General features: G+C 39.2%; 2 protein-coding genes across 2 annotated transcripts; both read right to left on the bottom strand.

The window, feature by feature from the left end:
• Positions 1-1,512: 1,512 nt before the first annotated feature.
• LOC137277772 (15-hydroxyprostaglandin dehydrogenase [NAD(+)]-like) lies at positions 1,513-11,380 on the bottom strand. Its single transcript, XM_067809696.1, has 8 exons — positions 11,348-11,380; positions 10,438-10,546; positions 9,867-9,990; positions 9,475-9,581; positions 9,148-9,244; positions 3,868-3,944; positions 3,412-3,548; positions 1,513-1,895 (listed from the first exon to the last, which is right to left on the bottom strand). The coding sequence occupies exons 2-8, from the start codon at positions 10,528-10,530 to the stop codon at positions 1,769-1,771; spliced, it is 762 nt and encodes a 253-aa protein (XP_067665797.1). The 5' UTR covers positions 10,531-10,546; positions 11,348-11,380; the 3' UTR covers positions 1,513-1,768.
• A 4,302-nt stretch (positions 11,381-15,682) lies between these two features.
• On the bottom strand, positions 15,683-22,077 carry LOC137277773 (15-hydroxyprostaglandin dehydrogenase [NAD(+)]-like). The gene is made up of 7 exons (XM_067809697.1): positions 21,667-22,077; positions 19,497-19,620; positions 19,209-19,315; positions 18,956-19,049; positions 18,625-18,701; positions 18,140-18,285; positions 15,683-16,325 (listed from the first exon to the last, which is right to left on the bottom strand). The coding sequence occupies exons 1-7, from the start codon at positions 21,757-21,759 to the stop codon at positions 16,199-16,201; spliced, it is 768 nt and encodes a 255-aa protein (XP_067665798.1). The 5' UTR covers positions 21,760-22,077; the 3' UTR covers positions 15,683-16,198.
• Between the last annotated feature and the right edge of the window lie 1,261 nt (positions 22,078-23,338).

The raw sequence follows: 23,338 nt of genomic DNA, 5'->3' as shown, positions 1-23,338 counted from the left end.
ACACTCTTTAGATACATTCCAGAATATTCAAGGACTGTGTATGGAACTATTAATGCACTGGAGATTATGTTTCGCGTCCGTCCGACTGGTCCTTCCGAAAGTTAAGAAATGTCTAAACATTATATACGTCGATGCTTAAATGTCATGTCATGTCTTAATTGTTATCTTTATAGAAATACAAACACTAACTACGTTACAAACCAAACAACATGGAAACACAGTAAAATGTGATAGGCATATATTCTAACTCCCAGACACAAGTGAATGTGGCAGTCATCAAACATGGTGCTGGTGTGTTCAACCCCTGTTTTTTCACTGTTTTTGACAATGTTTCATTTCACTCGAACTCAACGAATACTGAATCAGTTGCTTGACTGCAAGTTCTAACGTCGCTGACAGGGCCCATTAAGCACTCAGATGTTACATTTTCCTTATAATATAAATAATCTCACCAAGATTGTGGTTATTTATTACAGTGAAAGCTGTCAAAAACGGTATCTGTCCAATACGGCACGTTCTCATCATTGGCATAAAATATCAGTCTTGTGCATTTATCAACAGCTCTACAATCCGGCACATTGTTTAAAGCGGATTATTTCTTTAGAGTGTCAGTTTAGACAGCTTCCACTGTGCTAATAAAATCAGATTTTAGGGTGTTCCCGCATTTTTGTTTGCAGTATAAAACGGATTTCTTAGCAACCGATATAACAGAAGAAGGTTGATTATTCGATGCGCAGGCTTGCTGACCAAATGTGTACGTTTACACTGGAATTTGTGATTCAGTAAGATCCAGGTATGAGTTGGTCTACAGCAACCCGTTTGTCGTAAGGGGCGGCTAACGGGATCTGTTGGTCAGGCTCGCTGACTTGGTTAACACGTCATCATATCCCAATCAGATTATTTACAGGCCGCTAATATAGCATGAATAGTGATGAGTGTGGTGTAAAACTAAACTCATTGCTCACTGTTCCACCCACCCCTAAGACCGCAAACATTCTACTGAAAGGTTGCAGAGGTACCCGGATGAAGTCAGTTGTGAACAGTACACTATCCCAGGTTTGTATTCAGACGCTCCGATGTTTCCACAATAAGTAGAGCGTACAGCTGGACATCACAGCCGGATTATGTGCGTCCTCAATTGGTAGCACACAGTTCTGCCCAAAAAGACCTAAACCGAGACATTGTTCGTGCTGTTAACGTGACAGTATCGATTCTGTTGATACACTACCCGATTATCGACGACCGGTCTGTGGGAAGTCACGATAGTCACGATATTATGTTTCATTTACCATTGATATATCTATACACATCCCACAATGTTGGTTGTTGCTTTTTTGATGTTTCAGTTATAGGATTTGTTTCAAAACCAATAAAACGCGTACATATGCAACCATTTGGGTATATCATCCAGTTCACTCCGATAACATGAGTGAATGTGGTTTTACGCCTCTTGTATCAACCCCCTTAGAAACATGTGTTCAGTACTCTGTCACATGACATATCAAAACAGTACTGAAGTAATATGTTTTATTCACAAAATGGCAACGATCATACAGATCTCTCATTGTTCGAGTGCAGTTTGCCTTATGGCAGTAACTTTCAGTTCATCTCATATATTCCTTTCGTTTAAACTCAGTTTACTTTCTCGGCTTCTTCACCTTAAGCCCAGTAAGCATACGTAAATATGCAAACATTAAAGAAGGTAGTTTTCATACAATTTCTTAGATTCTCCATTTTGGGCTTATATTATATGGTACGTGTTGTGGTATTATTCCACAGGAACCATGCTCAACTTCATCTTCACCACACCTTCTTTGGATCTGACTGTGAGGGCTGTGCCGTTGATGGTGTCGTCCTGCATTGCCAACAGGAACGCCCCAACCACCTGGTCTACCCTGGAACACTCAGACATTGCTTTGACACAATTACAACATTACAGTAACACGTTATCAGTTCTTTTGACAAAACGGTCACAACCCTAACACGATCATATAACTCACATGACTACGCTACTGTCGCTTTGAGGATCGTGTGTTCAGTGTCTTTTTTTATCATCTTACAACATGTTTAGCTGAAACAAATTAAAGATGTGACAGAAAACAAAAAGCACGACAAAAACTGACTTTGTTCAGGGCAATGTATAGTGAAAGAAAGAATTCGTCATTGAAGCTTGAACAGGAGCACTTCAACCACCTGGCCTACCCTAAGAACAAGCAGGCATTACACTAGCAATATTCAAGCACAAAGTTAAATTAACAAAGCAATGCTTCATCGGGGTGACGTTCGACATAACAATTGTAGCATTGTGACATTCCACGAGATGGTCAATAACTACTACAGACCTACATTCTTGGATTCTCCTTCTGTTTTGCCATGTTTCAGATGGGAAATGTTTCATTTGTTGAAACCATACGACCTGTCATTGGAAAAGGACTCAGCACGAAGAATACATGCGGCGTATTTCAGTGTTGATTCAACAGTTGCAGGCCTTTTATTAAAGGGGGTGAGTGAAGGGTTTGGGAAACTGCTACTGTTGTCCAAGGTGATAACCCTCTCCTTGGTTATGAATAATGCTTAGCGGATTTAGTGACAGACAGGAAAGCAAAGACCTGCGGGAATCACCCTTATGTATTCTTTATGTTAGAGGGGAGGGGGGAGCTGTTGAGGTAAGCACCTGCCCTTGCATCTTGAGTTTAGTTGTCCAACGATTCATAAAAAAATCTTTACTAAAACAGGTTATCGCCTGAAGTGGACGATACATTTAAGTGACCTCCAAAACAATTAGTGGGTTACATAATGAATCATTAGCTTTTGTGTAGTAGATCCTGAAAATTGAGAGGTTACATTGTGACGTTTCTTACACTTCAAGGATAATTTTAAACCAATAGATGTTTTCAATCCAGCATGCCTTTTCGGGTCCTTTCTGCTTTATGTAAATAATATCATTGGAAACGCAGTAGGATGACACAAGATCTGTAAGACACCATGTAGGTTATTTTGTATTGTGTTTTCTGACAAGTAATAGGGTGGATGGATCTATCTTTGCAGTACTGTTCTACCTTTGCAGAACCAAACTGTAGCACCCTCTGTATCCACAAGAGATTTCAAACAATGACATCGTGGTCTTTGCATACGCGAGTACAGTTTCCAAAATCGGTTTCATATACCATCAGGTTCTGGTGCCGTATCAAATCTGAACTCTGTGGTTACATCAGGGGTAATGAAACGCAGCTTCCGCTTATTGAAACCTGATTCAAAAACATTTTATTGAAAAGATTTTGTCGACATACCATAATAACGAGGAGATACAGCATCAGAGATCGGGGATTACATCAGTTCACAATTGGAGGCAACATCAGATTTTTGCAACATTTTGTCTTCAATTATTAAGAAAAGTGAATACATGCTCACGTGCAGAACACAGTTTGTGCTATGAAGTGTTCGCGTTGCATGATCTGATCGTCATCCATGTCAAAAAAAGCCGTCCTAGCACCCGTGGGGCAGATGCTGACCAGTCGAACTTCAGCAGCTTTCATGTCAGGGTTTTGCTGAAGAGGCAATGGTATCAGGCACTGAGTGAACAAGTATTTTAATTCTCATATGTAGTATTTCAACCACAGCTCAGAAGTCATAAGTGTCGTGAAGGACTGATCAAATAATCGAGACTAAAGAGTTTCTGTTACACATTACCCGCCATACATTTACGTCGTATTGCATTTACCTGCTCAATTGGTTTAATCAGCACCAGGTGAGAGAACGTGTTATTCATTCTAACAGTAGACACATTCTGTCCATACAAGTCGATGTTCCTATTGATGATGAACATTAGAGATTAAAACACATTATGCAGATTAGAAAATCACTTACTGCCCAACTCGACGTGAAGTGATAAACAGCGCTTTTACTGGCTCCATAAACAGGGAACCAGTATGTAGGTAGCAAAGCTAAATAAAGAGCGAAAGAAGGTTAAGCCTTAAAGTCCATGTGTGCACTGCAAAAATGACTTGGTTTCCAGGTTTCTGGAAACCATCCGTAATGTGGGTAATTGCGGAATCCAGTTGGTTTCCATTCCCTGAAACTCACTAACTGAGTTTCCAACTAGATTCCATTTTGGAATCTGTGATTGTGGAATTCTGTAAATGGAAACCAAAATGAAACTAAGTTCGGGGGTTTCTTGTTGGTTTCCATATCTGGAATTTGCAATTCTCACATCTCACTAAATGGAAACCAACATAAAAGCAGAAAATGTGGTTTCATGTTGGTTTCCATTGGGCTGTTTTGAACTAAGTAACATAAAATGGGTTGTCATCCTGACATCCAGTTGGTATCCATTCAGTGAAACTGGGTGACCTAGTTTCCAAATAGAATCCATAATGGATACTCTAAGCTCTGGTGATGGAAACTGACACGAAGCTATGGTCATGTGTTGGTTTCCATTCCTGACAACAAAAGTAAATTGTTGACGCATCATTCTGTGGATATCACAATATTAAATGTGGCTTCAAACTAATGATACAAGAACAAACGATACACTTTGTTCCTTCACATTCTTGTTTATTCGTAATGTAATGAAGCATCATATTCCAACTACCATGCACACAAACTTCACAATAACCGTACTAAACATATAAATGGTGAAAGGACGAATGGCTATAAATGGCCTTTGTCCAGCTATGTGCGCGAGGCACACTTAGTCTGGTTTCTCTAGATTGGGATGAATGAGGCAAGTCCAGGTTTCGGTTGTCTGCTTTCTCCAATTAAGGATCAGACGCTTTCTTTATCTGAAAAGAAATAATTAAACTCTGATATCTATATACAAGAATAAAAGGTGAGTTGACTCTGCATAGGAACATTGCTTAAACTTTTATTATATATTAATTATAATTTATTGGATCATTGAGTTGTGTACGGGCTTGTATTCCTTTCAGTAAATATATTGTATAAAAATAAGTAAAATTAAAACCACTTTAGCAATAGCTGTAGTTCAGATATATATTATTAATTAAAAGGTAAATGATGCAATATATAAAAAACAGGCTATAGACTGCCAACTCCTAGGAATGTGAAAGAGTATAAGCATTTAGGAAGATTAGTATAAGTCATTAAAACAATTGTCAGTTCGGTACTTACATGATGGTATTTCTTAATATCCAGAATATACGTGAATTATACAATAAACTGAGGCAGTGCGTGAAGTTTAGCATTAAAAGCATTTATAGTTGTAATACTTTGACACTGAGTTCAAATACTTGACAATTAATCAGTGTCAGGTCATTAGTGTGTCGGGGTTCGTGTGTCGGCTTCATTGGGGCAGTCCCCACTTAACAGGTTCTATTATCAAAATTAGCTAGCTGTAAAAACAATGGAACTTACCTGAGTCAGGTGTTGACAGACGAAACCGGAAGTAATGACTCGGTAATCCATGGGCACGCGAAGTCGTGACATTTTATAAAAGCAACAGTTTAATGTACTGAAGTGGTCGTTTTCAGTCTTTGTCTTAAAATCACATCGTAATTGGGTCAGAGAAGGATTTCATGCCTGCCAATCGAAAAAGGATCAGGTATTTGTTATTACCCACAATGCCCCAACGCACACTTGCCGCCATTTTGTCACTTGATCCCAAGTTGTTTTGAGACGACTATTTTGAAAGCAGTTCTCAACCGGTATGTCCAGTAACGACAACAAGGAAGTCAACACAATGCAGTATTCCTACGTTTGCCCGTGTTATCTGATTCAAGAGACTGGCAATGAGATTTACAATAGAAGCTTTGGAGATTCGGTTACATGAAAAATTGAGAACAGCAGCAGTCGTCGATCGCAGCGGGAGAAAAGGAACATTCCACGATCTGGTCAGGTACAGTGTTATTTTCTTGAAATAAGCAATAGCTCATGTTATTCGTAATGTTTAACGTAAATAAGTAACTACCACAATACATATGAAAGTTTAGACTTGATGAACCTCTGTAAACAAATGCGTGTTGAATTCTTAGCAAGAGAGATGGCTTCCTTCACACAGTTGATTCAAGAACTCAATATTACTGTGATTTGGATCAGCTCACACACGATTAAAATGGTTCATTGTGTTAATGAATGAAAAATTATCGTTGCAAGAAGAAAATAAATCACAAATATCTCTAGTCTATTCTTGCTAATGTGCTTGTTACGACTCACAGTAACTTCAAACGTATTTATAAATACGAATATTTATTTAAGAAATCCTTTTCATATTGCTTTTGATATTTGCACCTTTGAAAACAATGTAGTTGGGGATAGAGTGTCATTTTGCATTTATAGGTTAGTGATTCTCAGACCAGATTTGGTGCATTGTTTGAGTGAAATTTCAAAAATGAAATTTCACAATGTTTTCAAACTAATGTTGAATATGTTTATATCATTGATTTATGAGATAATTTAGGTTTGCCATCTGATGTAAGTAGTGTTATGCTTATCATATCAAGATTTAACGAACCCTGAATGAAGAATTGTAGATTGTGTTAGGCCCACAGAAAAGGTTGCGAAGAGTTTTTGACATAAAGAATATATGGGTATACAATGATGGATTGCCAACCCAAAATAGTATATGAATTTGTTGACCTGGATTCTTTTCATCTAGCATAATCTACACTTTGCAAATTGATATTTATTCTTTTTATTCGACACTTTATTGTTATCAAGAGTGCAATATGACAAGTTCCTGTTTTTTAATCGATGCATTTCTACGTTTCCAGCTTAAAGGAGGGCAGTGTTGGAAATTCTGAAGAAGGCAGCCAGGACCAACTCATTTTGACATACAAAAGGTATGTATAACCTGAACCGTCCAGTACATAATGTACATACAACATAATCAAATAATGTAAATCCTAGGAATCAGTAAAAATGAATGGCACAGTCACTATTGTTGTAACCTCCAACTGGAAACATGTTTCACTTATAGTTATGCATCATGCACATGTGTCTTTTCAGATGGGTTTGGATGAACAAGATGGATCTCTTAAGAAGGTGTGGGGAAAGCAGAGGCCCACGGCTTGTACGCAAAGAACGGCAAAAAGTTCAGAGTAAGTAAACGTATTCTAGTCATTGTACATCTTGCACAGATTAAAAATTTAAAGGAATCCTTTAAAATATCAAGTTAATTTGGATTCTTTCTATGTACATTCAAGGAATTTCAAAATGAACACTGTTTAAAAAGTGCAATTTATCCTTTGAAAGTTACAGCTTAAAAAGTTTTAAATAGCACATATTATGTTGCAGTGTATGCTTGTGACCCCATATTCATAGCTTGTCTGCCTGAATGACTGCATATTATTGGTTAAGAAAATATGTCTTTTCACAATAACGGATAAGTCCTAGTTCTATACACCTAATGTGCATTGTAAGTAACATTCAGAAAATAAATTATGGCTTTCAAAGGAGAATTTTTCATGTCTCTGCACTCTCATATATCAATAGGCTGTTCTGGGATTGAAACTTTTGATGCCAAATGCTCATTTTATACTTTTTGAGCTCTTCGCTTTTTGGACATGGGGTTCAGTGTATTTCACCTCAAGCAATGTTTGACAGTTTTCTTTTCTCTAGCCATGGATATCGTTGACGAATCATTGTTTGTACTGATAGTTTGTTTTTCAAATTTCAGAAGCTGGAAAGCAGGAAGGCTGTGAAACGATTGATTGGCCGGAGGAGAAGAAGCACACAGTTCTTCCTCTCTTGGGGAATGAGCTAACATTTTTCAAACTAGGAAGCCAAGTGATATGGGCTGATCTACATTGATGTGTTCAAGCAAAATATTCTGTACTCACTGCTAATTATTCCCTTGCTTTTGTTTCATTTACTAACTTGAATATTCCGAATATTATTTGTGTACAAACAAATTGTTGAATATAAATAAACTTTTAATGAATTTGTGTTTTATTCTGTTATTTGCCATCCTGGAGCCTTTTACCATTATGCAATTGTATAAAATACCTGATTTGCTACATGTGAGACAACCTGTTTTCCGGAGGACCGGGTAAAGGGCCGACACGAGCAAGTTTCAGTTCATGGAAACTAGGTATTAAACTAGGTTGGAAACTACAACACGGAAACCAGGTTGAAACCTACAGTAAACTCATACATGGAAACCAGGTTGAAACCTACAATAAACTCATACATGGAAACCAGGTTGAAACCTACAATAAACTCACACATGGAAACCAGGTTGAAACCTACAATAAACTCGTACATGGAAACCAACTGGATCCCGCTTGGAGGAGTGGGTAATGAAACGAACTGGAAACCATCCTGAAATGGTGCAGTTTCAGTTGCATGGAAACCACAATGAAACTGTAGGAAACTCCCTGGAAACCAACTGGAAATGTTGGTTTCCATGGCGTTTCTTCTTGGTTTCAGTGTTCCGGAAACCAGCTTATTTTTGCTGTGGTGGTAAAAGGAATAACAAAATGAAACTTAAAAGTGACAAAAACATATCGTACACTGACGTCAAAATGCCAACTACCACCCATTCAACTTCAGAGGTTCCTCTACAGAACCATTCTGGACCAGTTCAGTGTGCGACGACGTTGGCGATAAACTCATGAATAATTATAAAAAGCTGATTCTGAAAGAATCCTGATAACGCATCCTGATTGTCTTATTTGACGTTTCACTCACAAGGAATGATATTTCACTGCAAAAAAGTGAAGGATTGTTTTATAATCCCCATTTCCATTTATTTTTTTTAGTTTTTTGCATTTTTAAACCAAGCAAGATTTTAACAGCTGAAATTGTTAGTGGTTGTGGCCTCACGGGTGATTGAAGTGTTGCAAAAGAAAAAAATCTACCTGAGAGGGCACGCAAGGCTCGAAACATTCAAAGTAATTGTATTAGAATTTTGTTTGTAGAACATTTCTGATTCTAATAATGGCTAATTTAGAGTACAATCGCCAGTGGATGCAGAGGCTGGGGACGAGATGGACCTAATCTCTGCATCCGCTGGCGATGCATACACAAATCTCGGTCCCGTAAAATGAATATTTCTGGACAAGAATGACTATGTCATTTTCGTTTTTGCGAGGACTCCTCTTCCCCATCTCCTCCATCTTCACTCACACCGTTCCACCATACACAGATCAGTGCAACAGACATTACTAGACAAAAATGACCACCTCGTACCTGCCATTGACGCCGTGTTGATGATGACGCCACCTCTACCTCCTTTATCCTTCCTCATGTGATTCAGTGCCATCATAGTGCCCCGCACAACAGCTGTCTTAACACGGACAGCAATGAAGACAGTATAACCATAAAGTCCTTAGGAAGAGACAATGGTGACAGTCTCGAGTTCACAATAAACAATCCTTTACTATGTACTGTCAAATTTCAGGAATGATCACTTGTCTGTATGGAAACCGTAAACCACAACAATTCTCTGGGCTTATGAACAGATGTATGGCATTAGATTAGAGTACACTCTCTTGACGCAAATATTCAAACACTTACGAAATTTATTTCAAGCTCTTTTTCCCATATTCGTTCATCTACTATGCCTGCATTGTTGCACATTACGTCAACGTGACCAAATCTCGAGACTGCAGCTTTGAAAGCATCTAGACAAAAGAAATACATAGATATACGTATATATGCATCATGCATATACCTATGTATTTATTGAAGTCAACCAATATAAATGAAACATTTAAGGGTAAAAAATCTCCTGTCGTCAAAGCAATGCTATTATGGAAATGTTATGGAGTACAGTTTGATTAATATCTAATACCACAAACAAGGAAACAACAGCATGAGCGCCTGAGCCTCCAGATTCAAGCATTTATATGCAGAAGTCCCATCTGCAACTGACACTAGCATGGTAACGACAACAGATAGTATCTCACCCTCAAACTCGGCAACATTAGTCACGTCACATTTTACAAAGAAGACATTATCAGCTCCGCTGGAAGTTTGTAGTTCCTTGGCAGTTGCCTCCCCTTGATCCCTCTTGACATCTGCGAGACAAACCTGCCAGGAATTGGGAATACAGTATCACACAAGATGCGTTTTGTCTTCAGATCCTTGTTGAAAGAAAATAATCTACATAAAGTTATATTCTAGCTGCTCGCAATAATTTCTAAAATCGGATGGTAGGTTCAAACGCAAAACCCATGGATGTAAAGGGCTGAGAAAACCTCCATTAAACTTTTGTATCTTGGAAACAAAAATAATGTGGGAATTCCGAATGGAACACCAAAAGGAACTTTAATACATTGTTGGTATTCTTCCTGCATCTTCTGAGAGCCGTGATATATACATTCAAAAGAGTTTACTGCAGAGTATATTCATGTCTTTACTTAATCACTCACCCCTATCTACATAACGCGATATGATGTAATGCATCTACAAAAATACCGAAGAACCTCCTTTGCTTTGGTAGCATTTCATAATGAACTGTACGGTAAACATCTTTACCTTTGCCCCTTTCTTCAATACTGCCTCAGCTATGGCTTTACCAAATCCCTGTGCACCCCCAGTGATGAACACTACTTTATCCTTCAGCTGCATGTCGACTTCAGGTTTGCTGTAGGTGGAAGCAATACTACATTCATACTGTTCTGTGCACCGAGACTATAATAAGTGGACATGAATAAGTTGGGCTGAATACACGTTAAATTTTCACATACCTGAAAAACTAATACAGTGAAAACAACCAGGCACCATAAACATTTGAACTATCGTACAAAATAAAAAGTAATATTTAATTTTGATATACATCTTTATCCCGTTGATGTGAACTATGCACAAAATAAATATTCACTGCGTCAGTGACTGCCCTTATTATCTCAAAATAGGGTCAAACATTGTGACTAGCAACAGGACTTCGTGAAAGGGCTCGTACGCGTACATACTGCTGGCATGACCTGTAGGAGCCTGTATCAGACTGGAATAACTTTTGCCTCTCGTTACGTTCAAGACAACTTCTGATGTATCATGGTGCGCCATGTTATATCATGAGGAAAGCAAAGTGATGCTTCCCGAATTCCCTTGGACATTCATCGGTATAACTAATGACATGGACTTTCTGTGCACAGATCAAGGATCAAGTGATGTGAAAATGCGATTCGAACTAAAATCAACAAAGGGACGCTACTTTTCACAACCAACATGCGGCACCCTCGCTCAAACCCATCTTGATTTGTAGGTAGACTACTTCTGTCTGCCTCACACTAACATCACAAGAGCTTCTACAGAGCTCCGTCCCCAGCATAATAGTTAGAAAACAAAGCCTCCCGATTATAGCACAACTGGAGAAATAGAAAATGAGAAATTCACGGGTTGGATTCACAGGGTTTGCTGTCAACATCAAAAGAATATCACTCACCTTGACCTGCTAATGCTTGGCTTTTAGTTCGGGCAGTGAGACAGGAGTTCAAATACTGTGTATGAACGCTAGCGTTTTTTACGCAGCATTCATCCAGACCCAGTAACAGTAATTATTATTCAGTACGTTGCCGGTTGTGTTTGTGCATATATAGTCTTTCGCGATATGGAGTCCACATCTCGGGATTTTAAACTTTGGACTGTCGTGCTCTAAATACTAGGCAAAAGGCACTGAACATTATTAGTTACAAAACGTTTTGAAAAGGTGTACGGGACGCCTCGGGAAATACGGAATTTACGATGGTCTTACAGTCCCTTTCAAAACACGGTGTCACGAATTTATGGCCCTTAAGATCTTTTAACTTAGTTTATCTCTAAACCACAACATTCAATATTCAGAAGAATGAGACCGAAAACGTTTCGCCATGCTAGTTCTTAAACTGTCATAAAGGGAGATAACGCTCATGGTAAAAATAATGATCGAATTTGATCATTTGTTAAATGACAAGTGACAGACAGAAACACCAATCCATCAATATACTTTTTGACACAAACAAATAAAAAAATATGGTGACAATTTTATTACTCTGTTTATACTCATAATTGTATACGCCAACTTCAGCCGTTGGGCAGCCACGTTCCATCTAAGGTAAAAGTCATGATCATTTGTACGACCTGTATTGTGTGTCACGTGACAGATATATGACAGGGTGTACTCTTCGTACACCCTGGCAAATCGGCCTACATGGTTTCGTGTCCTTTGGCTATTCGACAGATATATCTTCAGGGTAATAAACCACCATATCTCCCGCAGCTAAGTCACTGGAAACGTTCGCTGCCAGATATTCTAAAGTCTTTTTCTTTCATATACTAGAGTTTACTGGGACTTTTGTGCACAAAAAGTTATGTACTGATGATTCTATGAAAGTATGACTGGTGCGACAGGTCAGAACTAACGGTGAGGATAAAACACAGAAATCAGATTAACAACGGATATGTTTCCCTTACTTTTCTCATATCGCACGCCAAGGGATTGACGGGTGGGCACAAAATCACTTTCAAACATCTGCAGTATGCATCTCCTTAACATCGCCCACTGCTGAAACCGGTTATCCTTGTGTGGGTGTATCAGTTAATCCTCTGGACTCCAGAATCTTCTTAACATTATCCACTGCTGAAGCCGGTTATCCTTGTGTAGATGTATCAGTTAATCCTCTGGACTCCAGAATCTTCTTAACATTATGCACTGCTGAAGCCGGTTTTCCTGTTGTAGATGTATCACTTAACCCTTTGGACTCCAGGATCTTCTTAGCAATGCCACCGCCGTCTTCCTTCAGTTCACGAACAGAGGTGAGGAAGGACCTTTTAGCTCCCGATACTGACCGGCCAAACCTAACTTCAATTCTGAATTTTCCGGTTAATGAGAGAGACTTCATTGTGTATATTATACTTAATCGACCTTCTATTAAACAATTTATTCATTGCGGATTCAGCTCAGTTCACAAACTCGTGTGAAGCAGACGAGTGAGATATTAGGAATTCACTGAGGAGCATCGTATATGTAGGGATTAAGTGAATTTGATAAAGAACTAAAGAAATCAATAGTCTAGCAGATTACATTGAAAATAGGTTCAGTCACCCGGCTTACCACTGATGTTCAGCCACCCATATGCTCGTTTACAAAATGCCTTTCAGAAAGTGGTGAAATATAACCTAATTTATGTTTGGGGTTACACTTTCTTCGTAAAGTACACATTCTAGTATATTTTAGTCGAGTCCTAACCGGGTAGTCTAGATTGAGGACTTTGTGTACCTCTCTGATAAGTACAGAAATTTAACATTTGTCACAGTTCAGCACTTTATAAATGGTATTGTGTAATCACAGCTTTCTGCCGTGGGAGCCGTGCCAATTAACACGTGATTGGGGTGCACAAAGTCCGCAGTCTAGGCTATCCGTTGTCCGACTTTGTGTGCTGGCGATTAGGTGCCTGACTCTGCGGGTGTGGGTTCTAATCCCGGATGGGACTCAACTACAAAAAATACAGTATTTGTACTTTACTAAGACAATATAATCCCAAGTTACAACCTGTGCTTGTCATGATATGCGTCTGACGGTGTTGATTGTCCCTTAGCACTTCATTTTTCACGTCAATTAGTAGCCTGAACGATACCGTTCGTAACTGATGTTACTACCCACGTGGTACTTCGTAATGGTGTTTCATTGGCTAATAAGTGAACTTTGACATTATTCTTCTTCAATATACTGCATGTGTACATTTCTGAGAAAAAGGACAAAAAGTGGTCCTCGCCTTTGGAATTCGCCTTTTCGCAACGTGGTAGGTATGGTTTACTAATATGCGTCAGTCACATAATATATCGGTAAACAATGTTTCATTGTCGACATGTATACGGAAACTGGGACGTGTATATTTGTGATCCTCCATTACGGAGCTGTTTTACACAGTGTTTAGAGATGCAGACAAGTCAAGGTAAATGAGCTGTAGCACTTCAGCAGATGATATCTGACTATAGCATTTCAGCAGGTGATAGCTGAACAATCCTTGTGTGCGTTTCACGTTCCAAAGCCACGTGTATAAGTAAAACCATATACACGTAGAAACTGTGTGAAACGAACAAATTGTCAATCCCCAGGGGTGAGATTAAATGAGTTTTAACGTCGGACTTCAGAATATTTCGCTCATATGACGACGTGCATGCTTGTGTACGTGTGACTACTTGCACTAACCCAGGCTTACGCTAGTTCTATATAATGTTAGCTCACTGAGAAACCATGCCGCAGTCAAGCATGAATACTTTACTCATGCTCGGAGTCCACCTGTACTCATTAAAGCCGAGCGCCAGGCAGGAATCAACAAGTACCATATTTCAAGGTCTCTTGGTATGACACGATTGGGGATCGAAATAGCGATCTTGCGTTCTCCAGACGGATGCTCTAACGAGATATCTTTATGAACATGCACCATAAAATGCACTGATTCCCAAAAATGCACAGATTTTATATAACGTTATATACATAGGTACGAATGCTCACAACAACACTACCCTCTTTCGTATTAAGATAACTTGCACATATGTCGCACTTCGACAAAAAGCTCCTGTCACAGATGTCTAACAAATTGACAACGCCTTTAATTTCACCTTGCGAAACAGGTGACTTTGGTAACATGTCCTCTATTCAAAATGTTATAATGACATTCACAAGTAGGTTAAACAAATACCAAACTCAACGCGACAATGACATTGCAAAAACTACTTAGCGTAGGTCATGATGATAACAACATGTATTTGATCTATGTGTATGTGTCTAGTAACAAACAGCCAAGGAAATGTTATATATATGTGTATATATGTGTGTGTGTATGTGTGCGTGTATGTATGTATGTGTATATGTATATATGTATGTATGTATGTATGTATGTATGTGTGTGTGTATGTGTGTGTGTGTGTGTGTGTGTGTGTGTGTGTGTGTGTGTGTGTGTGTGTGTGTGTGTATACACGTCTGTGTATGCTACAACATAAAGGGCGCCATCTACGGATAGTTAAAGTAGGGTTAGAGGTCGTGGGACACTTGCAGTTCACTTGTGTGTCACTATGTACGTAACGACGGAAACATTGGTCACTGAGTCCTGGCGTGAGCTCTGTCACGTGATTATGACCCTGTACCGTTTCGACCCTCTTTCGGTGAAATAATTACCTCAGGATTTGGTACGGTTAACGTGATCCTTTCGCGTTAAATTGAATAGTTATGGAGTGTGCGGGTTTATATGCCACTTTTACCAACACTAAGGTAATAACACTACAGATGGGTTTCACCAGTTGTACCCATTAGAGCAACTGAACCCGATATAACGACCTAACAGCATGGCTACCCCAACACCCCTGAATAATGTCTTTGACATGAATGTTAGGTTTCGTAGACTATAATATTGCACGTAAATAGGGGTCTGTTATGTTTCAAGACACTCATGCATTTACAAATTGTCATACACTTCGGGTTTTCTCAGTTTCGTAACTGTTTATATATTACCAGGTGTCAGGTATTTTTTATCAAAATGGCCCATGTCAGTTTTTTTCGTTTTATGTTAGTTTCTCTTTTATTATAATATTATGAAGGGTGGCATGATATTGAATTATATGATATACACTATCATTGTAACATGACAATTCGTAAATCATTTTAAATGCTAAAAATGGACTTTGGCGTTTCTTTATGATATTCAATTTCAACCTCAGATTATTGTTGTCAGACAAACCAATACTGAATGTCAACATGTACATGTCGCAAGTATTTCCAAACGTGGAGACAAAACAAGATGTAGTAATTTGGTTTATTCACAAAATATCAACGATCACTCATATCTCCCATAGTTTTAGTGCAGTTTGCCTTATGACAAAGATTCCAGGCTCTGCATATTGGTAAATTTGGACCCATCTATATCGTGTTAACTGCTATATCTGTTTAAATGACGCAAAACTAAGAAAACCTGCTTGGCGCTTACAATTTCTGAATATCCAGGTCAGAGTCGGCCTTCAGCAACACATGCTTGTCGTAGATGGCGACTAAGGGGATTGCCTGGTCCAGACGCGATTACTAGTATCTAAAGATAGCTGTCATACCGCTGGGATTTCCCAAACGCGGCGTTCAACAACATACAAAAACGATGGCAGTTAAACTTGAACATGCGCGTCATTTTCGTTTTTGTTCATCTGAGCACTAATAAGCACCCCAAAATCAAACGTGATAGATTTCAATATTTCTTTAAAGAAAAGACACTTTCAACACTATTGCTTCGTATTTCAGAGGAGACTATGTATGGTATGTGTCGTGGTATTATTCGGCTGGGACCATTTTCAGCGTCATCTTCTTCACACCTTCTTTGGCTCTGATGGTGAGGGCAGTGCCGTTGATGGTGTCGTCCTCCATTGCCAACAGGAACGCCTCAACCACCTGGTCTACCCTGGAACACACAGTACCGTCGGAAAAAGAGAGAAAAAACTGTTTTTATGCTGTTCTTCTAGATCTGTGTCCCTCATATCCACACAACAACAAATAGGGTATGTCAAATAACTCACGTCGTCCTAACTGGCCATTTAGTGGGGTGCGTAAGAGGATATCCAGGAAAAGCATGTTTCCTCGCAAAATCGGGCAAAACTAAGGAAAAATATAACTAGCTTCTGAAAACAACAGATCAGACCATATGTGGCAAATGGGTCGCTCAGCCAGGTATGACGACGGACCATCACCTCAAATGGCATGAAATGCATACGATTCTTACGGGCACGGGGGTCATCTCAAAGATATTTTGTGCTTTTTCGTGTTGAATATGTCTCATCTAACATTAACGTCTTATGTGTCTTTCTTCTATGAAGTTTATTTTAATATGTCTAAAACAGTATTATACATCGTACCCATAGAAAATCATCATATTATATGTCTCAAAATATAAGTGGCATGACCACCCGAAGACTGGGCATTGTTATTATATGATGGGGACATGTCGTGTACTTCCTTTCTGTAATTCCCCTATAGTACTATCAGATCTTCGCTGATATCTGTATCCCCAGCCCGACCCCAACTATCGTCTGCTTCACCTCTCCAGGTTTTGCTTCTGAGGCGACTCCTCCTACTTTTATTTTTTCAGTGATAGTGAGACTCCTTGGTATTTACATCTTGAATAGTTTCAGCATTACAGTTATTTTTCAGACAGCTATCGTTTGTAATGAAGATAAGTGTAATTTTAAAATGGACATTTAAATAGTGCCCTTTGTAATACAAGATCATCGGACAATAATTTGCACAAAGCCATGGTCTGTTCCAAAAAATTCGCATTGTTCATTTCTGCACTCATTTCTCGTCTTTCCTCAGTAAAGTCGTTTTCTAGGCCGAACCTATTTTAACAGATATTTCACAATTTGGCATATCAACTACATGAATTGTAGAGATAAACGTGAAACATCAGGGTTTTTCTTCTATTTCCGACATTACTATTACAATGTTACACTGCGAGCTCTTTCGACAAAAGAAACGTAGAGCTACGTGGCGAAGACAATCGTAACGCTACGCTCGCTCTTAGGAAGGTGTCCTATTTTGGAAATGAGTGTCGATTATATCCAGTGCCTGTGGATACTGATGGTGTTTGGAATCATTCAACTCGCATAGCCAAAACGAATTCAAGAAGTCAGGACGAAATACCAACACGCAGCGTAAAAACTTCGTTCGAGACAATTTAGCATAAATTTCATGTGGATGAACAGACGATAAGTGGGTGGACATTTTTCAGTCAGTAACCTTACTTTTGTCCTACCTCTCTACCATTAACAGTGATGTTAATGGTAGTTAGAACCAAGGGTGATACATTGGAAAGGTGACTGTTTTGGTAATTGCATATCACCTACATGAATTGTAGAGATAAACGTGAAATATCAGGGTTTTTTCTATTTTTGACATTACTATTACAATGTTAACTGCGATCTCTTTCGACAAAACGAACGTACCGCTAAGACAATCATAATCTCTAGCATTAACAGTGATGTTAATGGTGTTTCGAACCAAGGGTGATACATTGGAAAGGTGACTGTTTTGGTTATTGTACTCCTCTACCCCTGGTACCTCGATGTCACCGTTGCTGCGTAGAGAAAACAACTGATTCAAACAACTTTCATTGAAAACGTTTTGCAGACATAACTTCAAAACGGGAGATAGTGCATCAGAAGTCGGGGAGTTCATCAGTACAAAAGGCTACAGTTTTCAGTTAAAGGAATATATGCTTACGTGCATTGCTCCATACGTTCCATTGCCTGCTTGAAGTGTGCATATTGTACGATCTGGTCTTCCTCCAAGTCCATAAGAGCCGTTTTAGCTCCCGCAGGGCAGATACTGGCCATTCGAACTTCGGCAGCCTTCATTTCAGGGTTTTGCTGAAGAAACGATGGCATTACACACAGCAAGATAAAGGGAAATAACTGCACAACATAAATACGCGCTCCTACTGTCACATCCTGTCGCATACGGTATGTGCCCAAACCACGGTATGCAATCTCTTTAACACGACCAGTAACTCCTGGCCATATCACCAAGACAAAGAATTTCTGTTATACATTATGCGTCAAGGTAGTCGACACAAGGCGTTGTTCATTCAAACAGAAGACATTTTCTGGATGTGTATATCGACATTTATATGGATGACTATGATTAAGAATATGTCTTAAAGGAAAACACACTGTGTAGACTTCAAGAAATGTTTCAAATTCACTTACTGCCCAACTGGACGTGAAATGATAAACAGCGCTCTTGCTAGCTCCATAAACAGGGAACCACATTGTAGGCACCAAACCTTAAGTATAAGTGAAAGAAACATTTAAAGTTCATTACTGGTAACGATTCTGTAACTGCGTCAGTTCAGGTGTTTCAAGATCATCCTGTAATACAAATGCAACCTTGGGACGAGAACAACTTTGTTGTTTGTTCAGTATTTATTTTCCAGGAAAGTTTGCAAGTTTGCAATCTGAGAATACATGAGCAGACAGATTGACATTGAGGGCAAACTGAACACGATGACCTGAGAGTCAGATAACCTGACCATCCGACCCTTTGTAACCGTGTTGATGATGACGCCGCCTCTGCCTCCTTTATCCTTCCTCATGTGATTCAGCGCCATCATGGTGCCCCGCACAACGGCTGTCTGAACGCAGAGAGTAATGATGACAGTATGACCATAGTGATGAGAGAGAGAGAGAGAGAGAGAGAGAGGGAGAAATCATAAACCATAGCAATTCTCTGGTCATATGAACGGATGTATGGTAAGTGGTATATACCAACATAACAAATTTTCAACACTTACAAAGTTGATTTGCAGCTGTTTTTCCCATATCCGTTCATCCATGATGCCTGCATTATTGCACATTATATCAACATGACCAAATTTCGACACGGCAGCTTTGAAAGCATCTAGACAAAAGAAATACATAGATATACGTACATATGCATCACGGTTAATGCGTGTGGATGTTAATGGTTGAGTTAAAGCCGTACTTTACAAAATCAGAACTAGAGGTAAACGAATCACTAGTCGTCAGCATCTGCAACTATTATAACACAAGCATGGTAGTGTCAATAGCTGGTATCTCACCCTCAAATTCAGCAACATTCGTCACGTCACACTTCACAAAGAAGACATCATCAGCTCCGCTGGAAGTTTGTAGTTCCTTAGCAGTTGCCACCCCTTGATCCCTCTTCACATCTGCGAGACACACCTGACCGGAAATGGGTATATAATTCTTGAAGATCTGAGAAAATCTCTATAGAAAGTTTTATCCTGAAAACATAAATACACTCTGGGAATTCCGAATGTCAAACAAACTACAACGTGATCACGATTAGTGTTTATTATACTTCATTCTATTCCTGATCGCAATTGCATCGACATCAAACAGAATTTACATTATGTTTGTGAAATGTAACGGTATTCTTGCCAGCTTGTACACAGTTCTGAATCAGGGTGATACAGAATTATTGTAGAAGACAACCGAGCTGACTCAAGGTGACACGAAATCGTTGTACAAGACAACTGCTCTGAATCAAGGTGATACAGAATCGTTGTAGAGGGCAGCTGCTCTGAATCAGTGTGACACAAAATCGTTGTAGAGGAAAACTGCCCTGATTCAGGGTGATACAGAATCACTGTAAAAGACAACTGCTCTGAATCAAGGTGACACAAAATCGTTGTAGAGGAAAACTGCCCTGATTCAGGGTGATACAGAATCACTGTAAAAGACAACTGCTCTGAATCAAGGTGACACAAAATCGTTGTAGAGGAAAACTGCCCTGATTCAGGGTGATACAGAATCGCTGTACAAGACAACTGCTCTCAATCAGTCTGATACAGAATCGCTGTAGAAGGCAGCTGCTCTGAATCAAGGTGATACAGAATCGTTGTAGAAGACAACTGCTCTGAATCAATGTGATACAGAATCGTTGTAGAAGACAACTGCTCTGAATCAAGGTGATACAGAATCGCTGTACAAGACAACTGCTTTGTATCAAGGTGATACAGAATCGTTGCAGAAGACTGTTGTCAGTTAATTGTCAACATGTCCGAACAGCTGAGACAAAGTCATCGTTTGACATCTCAGTTTCGAAGAAACGTCCGAAATGTCCTTACTTGATGATTTAACGTTCGGATACTGGCTTTTAGGCAGCGAGCAGCAACATTAATATCATTCCGTGCTCCCATATTTAATGAAGTTAACTCGACCTGCCGGTTGTGCCATATGGCCTCGCGGGGGTAATGCATGTGTGGACTAGCTCAGGTCAAGCTGAACAAGCTGTAATATCTGAAACTGTGTACAGTTGTGTAACAGTCAGTATTGAGAAAATGTCTGTAAGTGATGTTTTGAGAATGTACACTCAGATTCAACACGCTGCATCTAGCCAGGAAGTACGACTTCTACATCATGTGCAGAACTTGGAAAGTGCAGCGGAGAACATTGCTCTCGAGGCATCGGCACAGAAAATACAAAGCAAGATCAGTGACTTTTTAACAGTGTGAACAACCTTGTTATTATTTGAATGTGTAATAAATGACTGCATTCTGACACTGCCTTGTTCCTTATTCAAACATGTTGTTAATGCTAACGAGACAGTACGACTTCCGTTGTGCATCGGCGTCATGAGGCAAACTGCCCTGACCGGCACTTTGTCAAAACCGTTATTCTTTTATTTGGTCCCGCGTGGTGCCGGTATTGATAGAGTCCACTGTATATGGAATCCTCGTCAAAGGTTTAAATATCAAATGACGCTTTTGAACAAATATATATTGTTTATTCGACAGAAGGGCGACCGTGTGATACAACGACAATGCGATGAATGACCAAAACATTGTCATGTTACATTATCTTGCTTTCGCTAATTTTGAAATTTCTTGCTTGTTTTTATTTTTTTTTTATTTATTTATTTTTTTTTGTAAAAGGGTATATCTTAGATTTCATATGTATGGAAAGGGTTTGATGACTGCATAATTGATATATACCTTATTACCTTTGGGGTAACAGATAGGCAATGTGATGTTTTAGATACATGTACAAATTTCATCTCATTAAAAAAAAACGGAGAATCAAACTGCTGTCTTGAGAAAACAAATAAACATAGCGTTGTTGATTCCCCATATAGGTGAAATGAATGCCCACACTTCTGCTGTCGACTGCAGTGACATTTCCAGAAGATTCCTCACTCAGTCATATCATGTACAAGGGTTTGCTTTGCTTGCATTTCATAATGAATTACACGTAAAACATCTTTACCTTTCCACCTTTCTTCAATACTGCTTCAGCCACGCCCCTACCGAATCCCTGTGCACCGCCAGTGATGAACACTACCTTATCTTTCAGCTGCATGTCGACCTCAGATATGCTGTAAGTGGATTAATTTAAATATCTGTCGACAAAAGACAGTAAAACCAACTTGTCTAGCACAGATATATATTTAGAAAGAGTAATGAAATCTAATATACTTTAAACGATACAATGTAAACAGGCTATTGATCGTCAGGTAGGTGAAGGTAGATCACCATACTAGGGACCGTGGAGACTTACAATACCTTTGCTACCTGCATGGACCTTAGTGTCACTTTAAAGGCAACGATGTGCCACCTTATCTCATATAGAAACCAAAGTGATGTTTTACCGGTACAGCTAACGACATGGACGTTTGTGCTGGCTGATCACGTGATGTAACAATGGGAAACTACAACCAGAAGTTGGGACGCAACCAATAGGCGGAACATTTAATTACATAATCGGAGACCCTGACCAAACCATGTCGTCATATTTCAGTAGACTACTTCCTCCGCCCTCCGTCCTCACTTAAACTATAACAATCAAAAGCCTCTTCATCAAAACACCGTCAGAGGAATAGACAATGATCATGTCACCGGTTGGAGATATGCTGTCGACCTCGAAAGCCTATCTCTCACCATGACCTACAAGCGCTGGGCTTTCAGCTGGTGCTGGAAGACAAACGTTCAAATATTGTTTCCAAGGTGAATGTATGCAGGCAAACTGCACGCAATATTATTTCTCGTAACACTTGGTGCTGTTCGTAATTTGTACTCACCGCGCTGTCTGCTGTGGATATAGCTATAGTGTCTATCGGTATTGTGTTTAAAGTTCGCTGCCTCGAGATTTTGAACTTTCAACTTTCTGCTTGCACACCGTCTGAACTGAAAAAAAAATTTGCAAAGCAGTTTTGAAAAGTAGTGAACAAGTGAACATATCTCTCCTCTGCTGAGAGACTCGACACTGGAAGCGTATTGTTTAGAATCTGTTATAATAGATGCTGTCGTTTTCAAGGAATGTGTATACATATGTTTCCGTAATGATGATAATGTTCTACTAGCGTCCGCCATATAGCAGGAATATTGTTGAGTGCGGCGTAAGACTAAACTGACTCATTATTTGTATGCTTCCAAAATGGTCGGAACACGTCTAAACATACGGCAAAGTTTAAACAAGGAGTCGTCTCTTTGCGTGGGGTATTATTATTACTACAAACAATATGTAAGCCGTAGGAATTGAAATCTGTTTGCAACGAATATATAGAGGATATTCCAGTTTACTAACGAAATATGGTTTATCTGTAATCAAGTGATTAAGCAGGCACATGAAACATTCTGTTCATTCGTTTCCAATTTTGTGTAATTAAATTAAAACATTATTAACTTTAAAAGGTGAGATAAACTAAAGCTAAATTCTCCCAAATTTGATTTGATTTAGTTACAAACATCCCAGGCTTGCTGTACTGCACTTTGTTACCATTGACTTGCAGTGCAGCGATGTCATAACAGTGTGACGTCGCCACTTCATTACGTCATGGCATTGTCAGGGCATTTTAGAAAATCTAGTGTTAAAACGATATTTCCTTGGAGATATCTTATGATCTCACGAAAACAATATCTCAGTTTCGAATCAAAATGCT

Source organism: Haliotis asinina, chromosome 3 (assembly GCF_037392515.1).
Source record: "Haliotis asinina isolate JCU_RB_2024 chromosome 3, JCU_Hal_asi_v2, whole genome shotgun sequence".
NCBI classification, from domain to species: domain Eukaryota; kingdom Metazoa; phylum Mollusca; class Gastropoda; order Lepetellida; family Haliotidae; genus Haliotis; species Haliotis asinina.
Note: the sequence above shows the minus strand (reverse complement) of the source record. Positions and strands in the feature narration are given on the sequence as shown.

Bases quoted from the DNA above. Each gene is read 5' to 3' on its own strand.
- LOC137277772 (XM_067809696.1), bottom strand. From the start codon at position 10,530: ATGCAGCTGAAGGATAAAGTAGTGTTCATCACTGGGGGTGCACAGGGA. The intron at 9,245-9,474 runs GTAAGTGTTTGA...GTCCGTGTTAAG, and splicing joins AAGAGCTTGAAATAAATTTC to ACAGCTGTTGTGCGGGGCAC. The intron at 1,896-3,411 runs GTGAGCATGTAT...TGAGTGTTCCAG, and splicing joins GCACAAACTGTGTTCTGCAC to GGTAGACCAGGTGGTTGGGG.
- LOC137277773 (XM_067809697.1), bottom strand. From the start codon at position 21,759: ATGCAGCTGAAAGATAAGGTAGTGTTCATCACTGGCGGTGCACAGGGA. The intron at 19,316-19,496 runs GTGAGATACCAG...TCTTTTGTCTAG, and splicing joins GAATGTTGCTGAATTTGAGG to ATGCTTTCAAAGCTGCCGTG. The intron at 19,050-19,208 runs GTAAGTGTTGAA...CTCTGCGTTCAG, and splicing joins AACAGCTGCAAATCAACTTT to ACAGCCGTTGTGCGGGGCAC.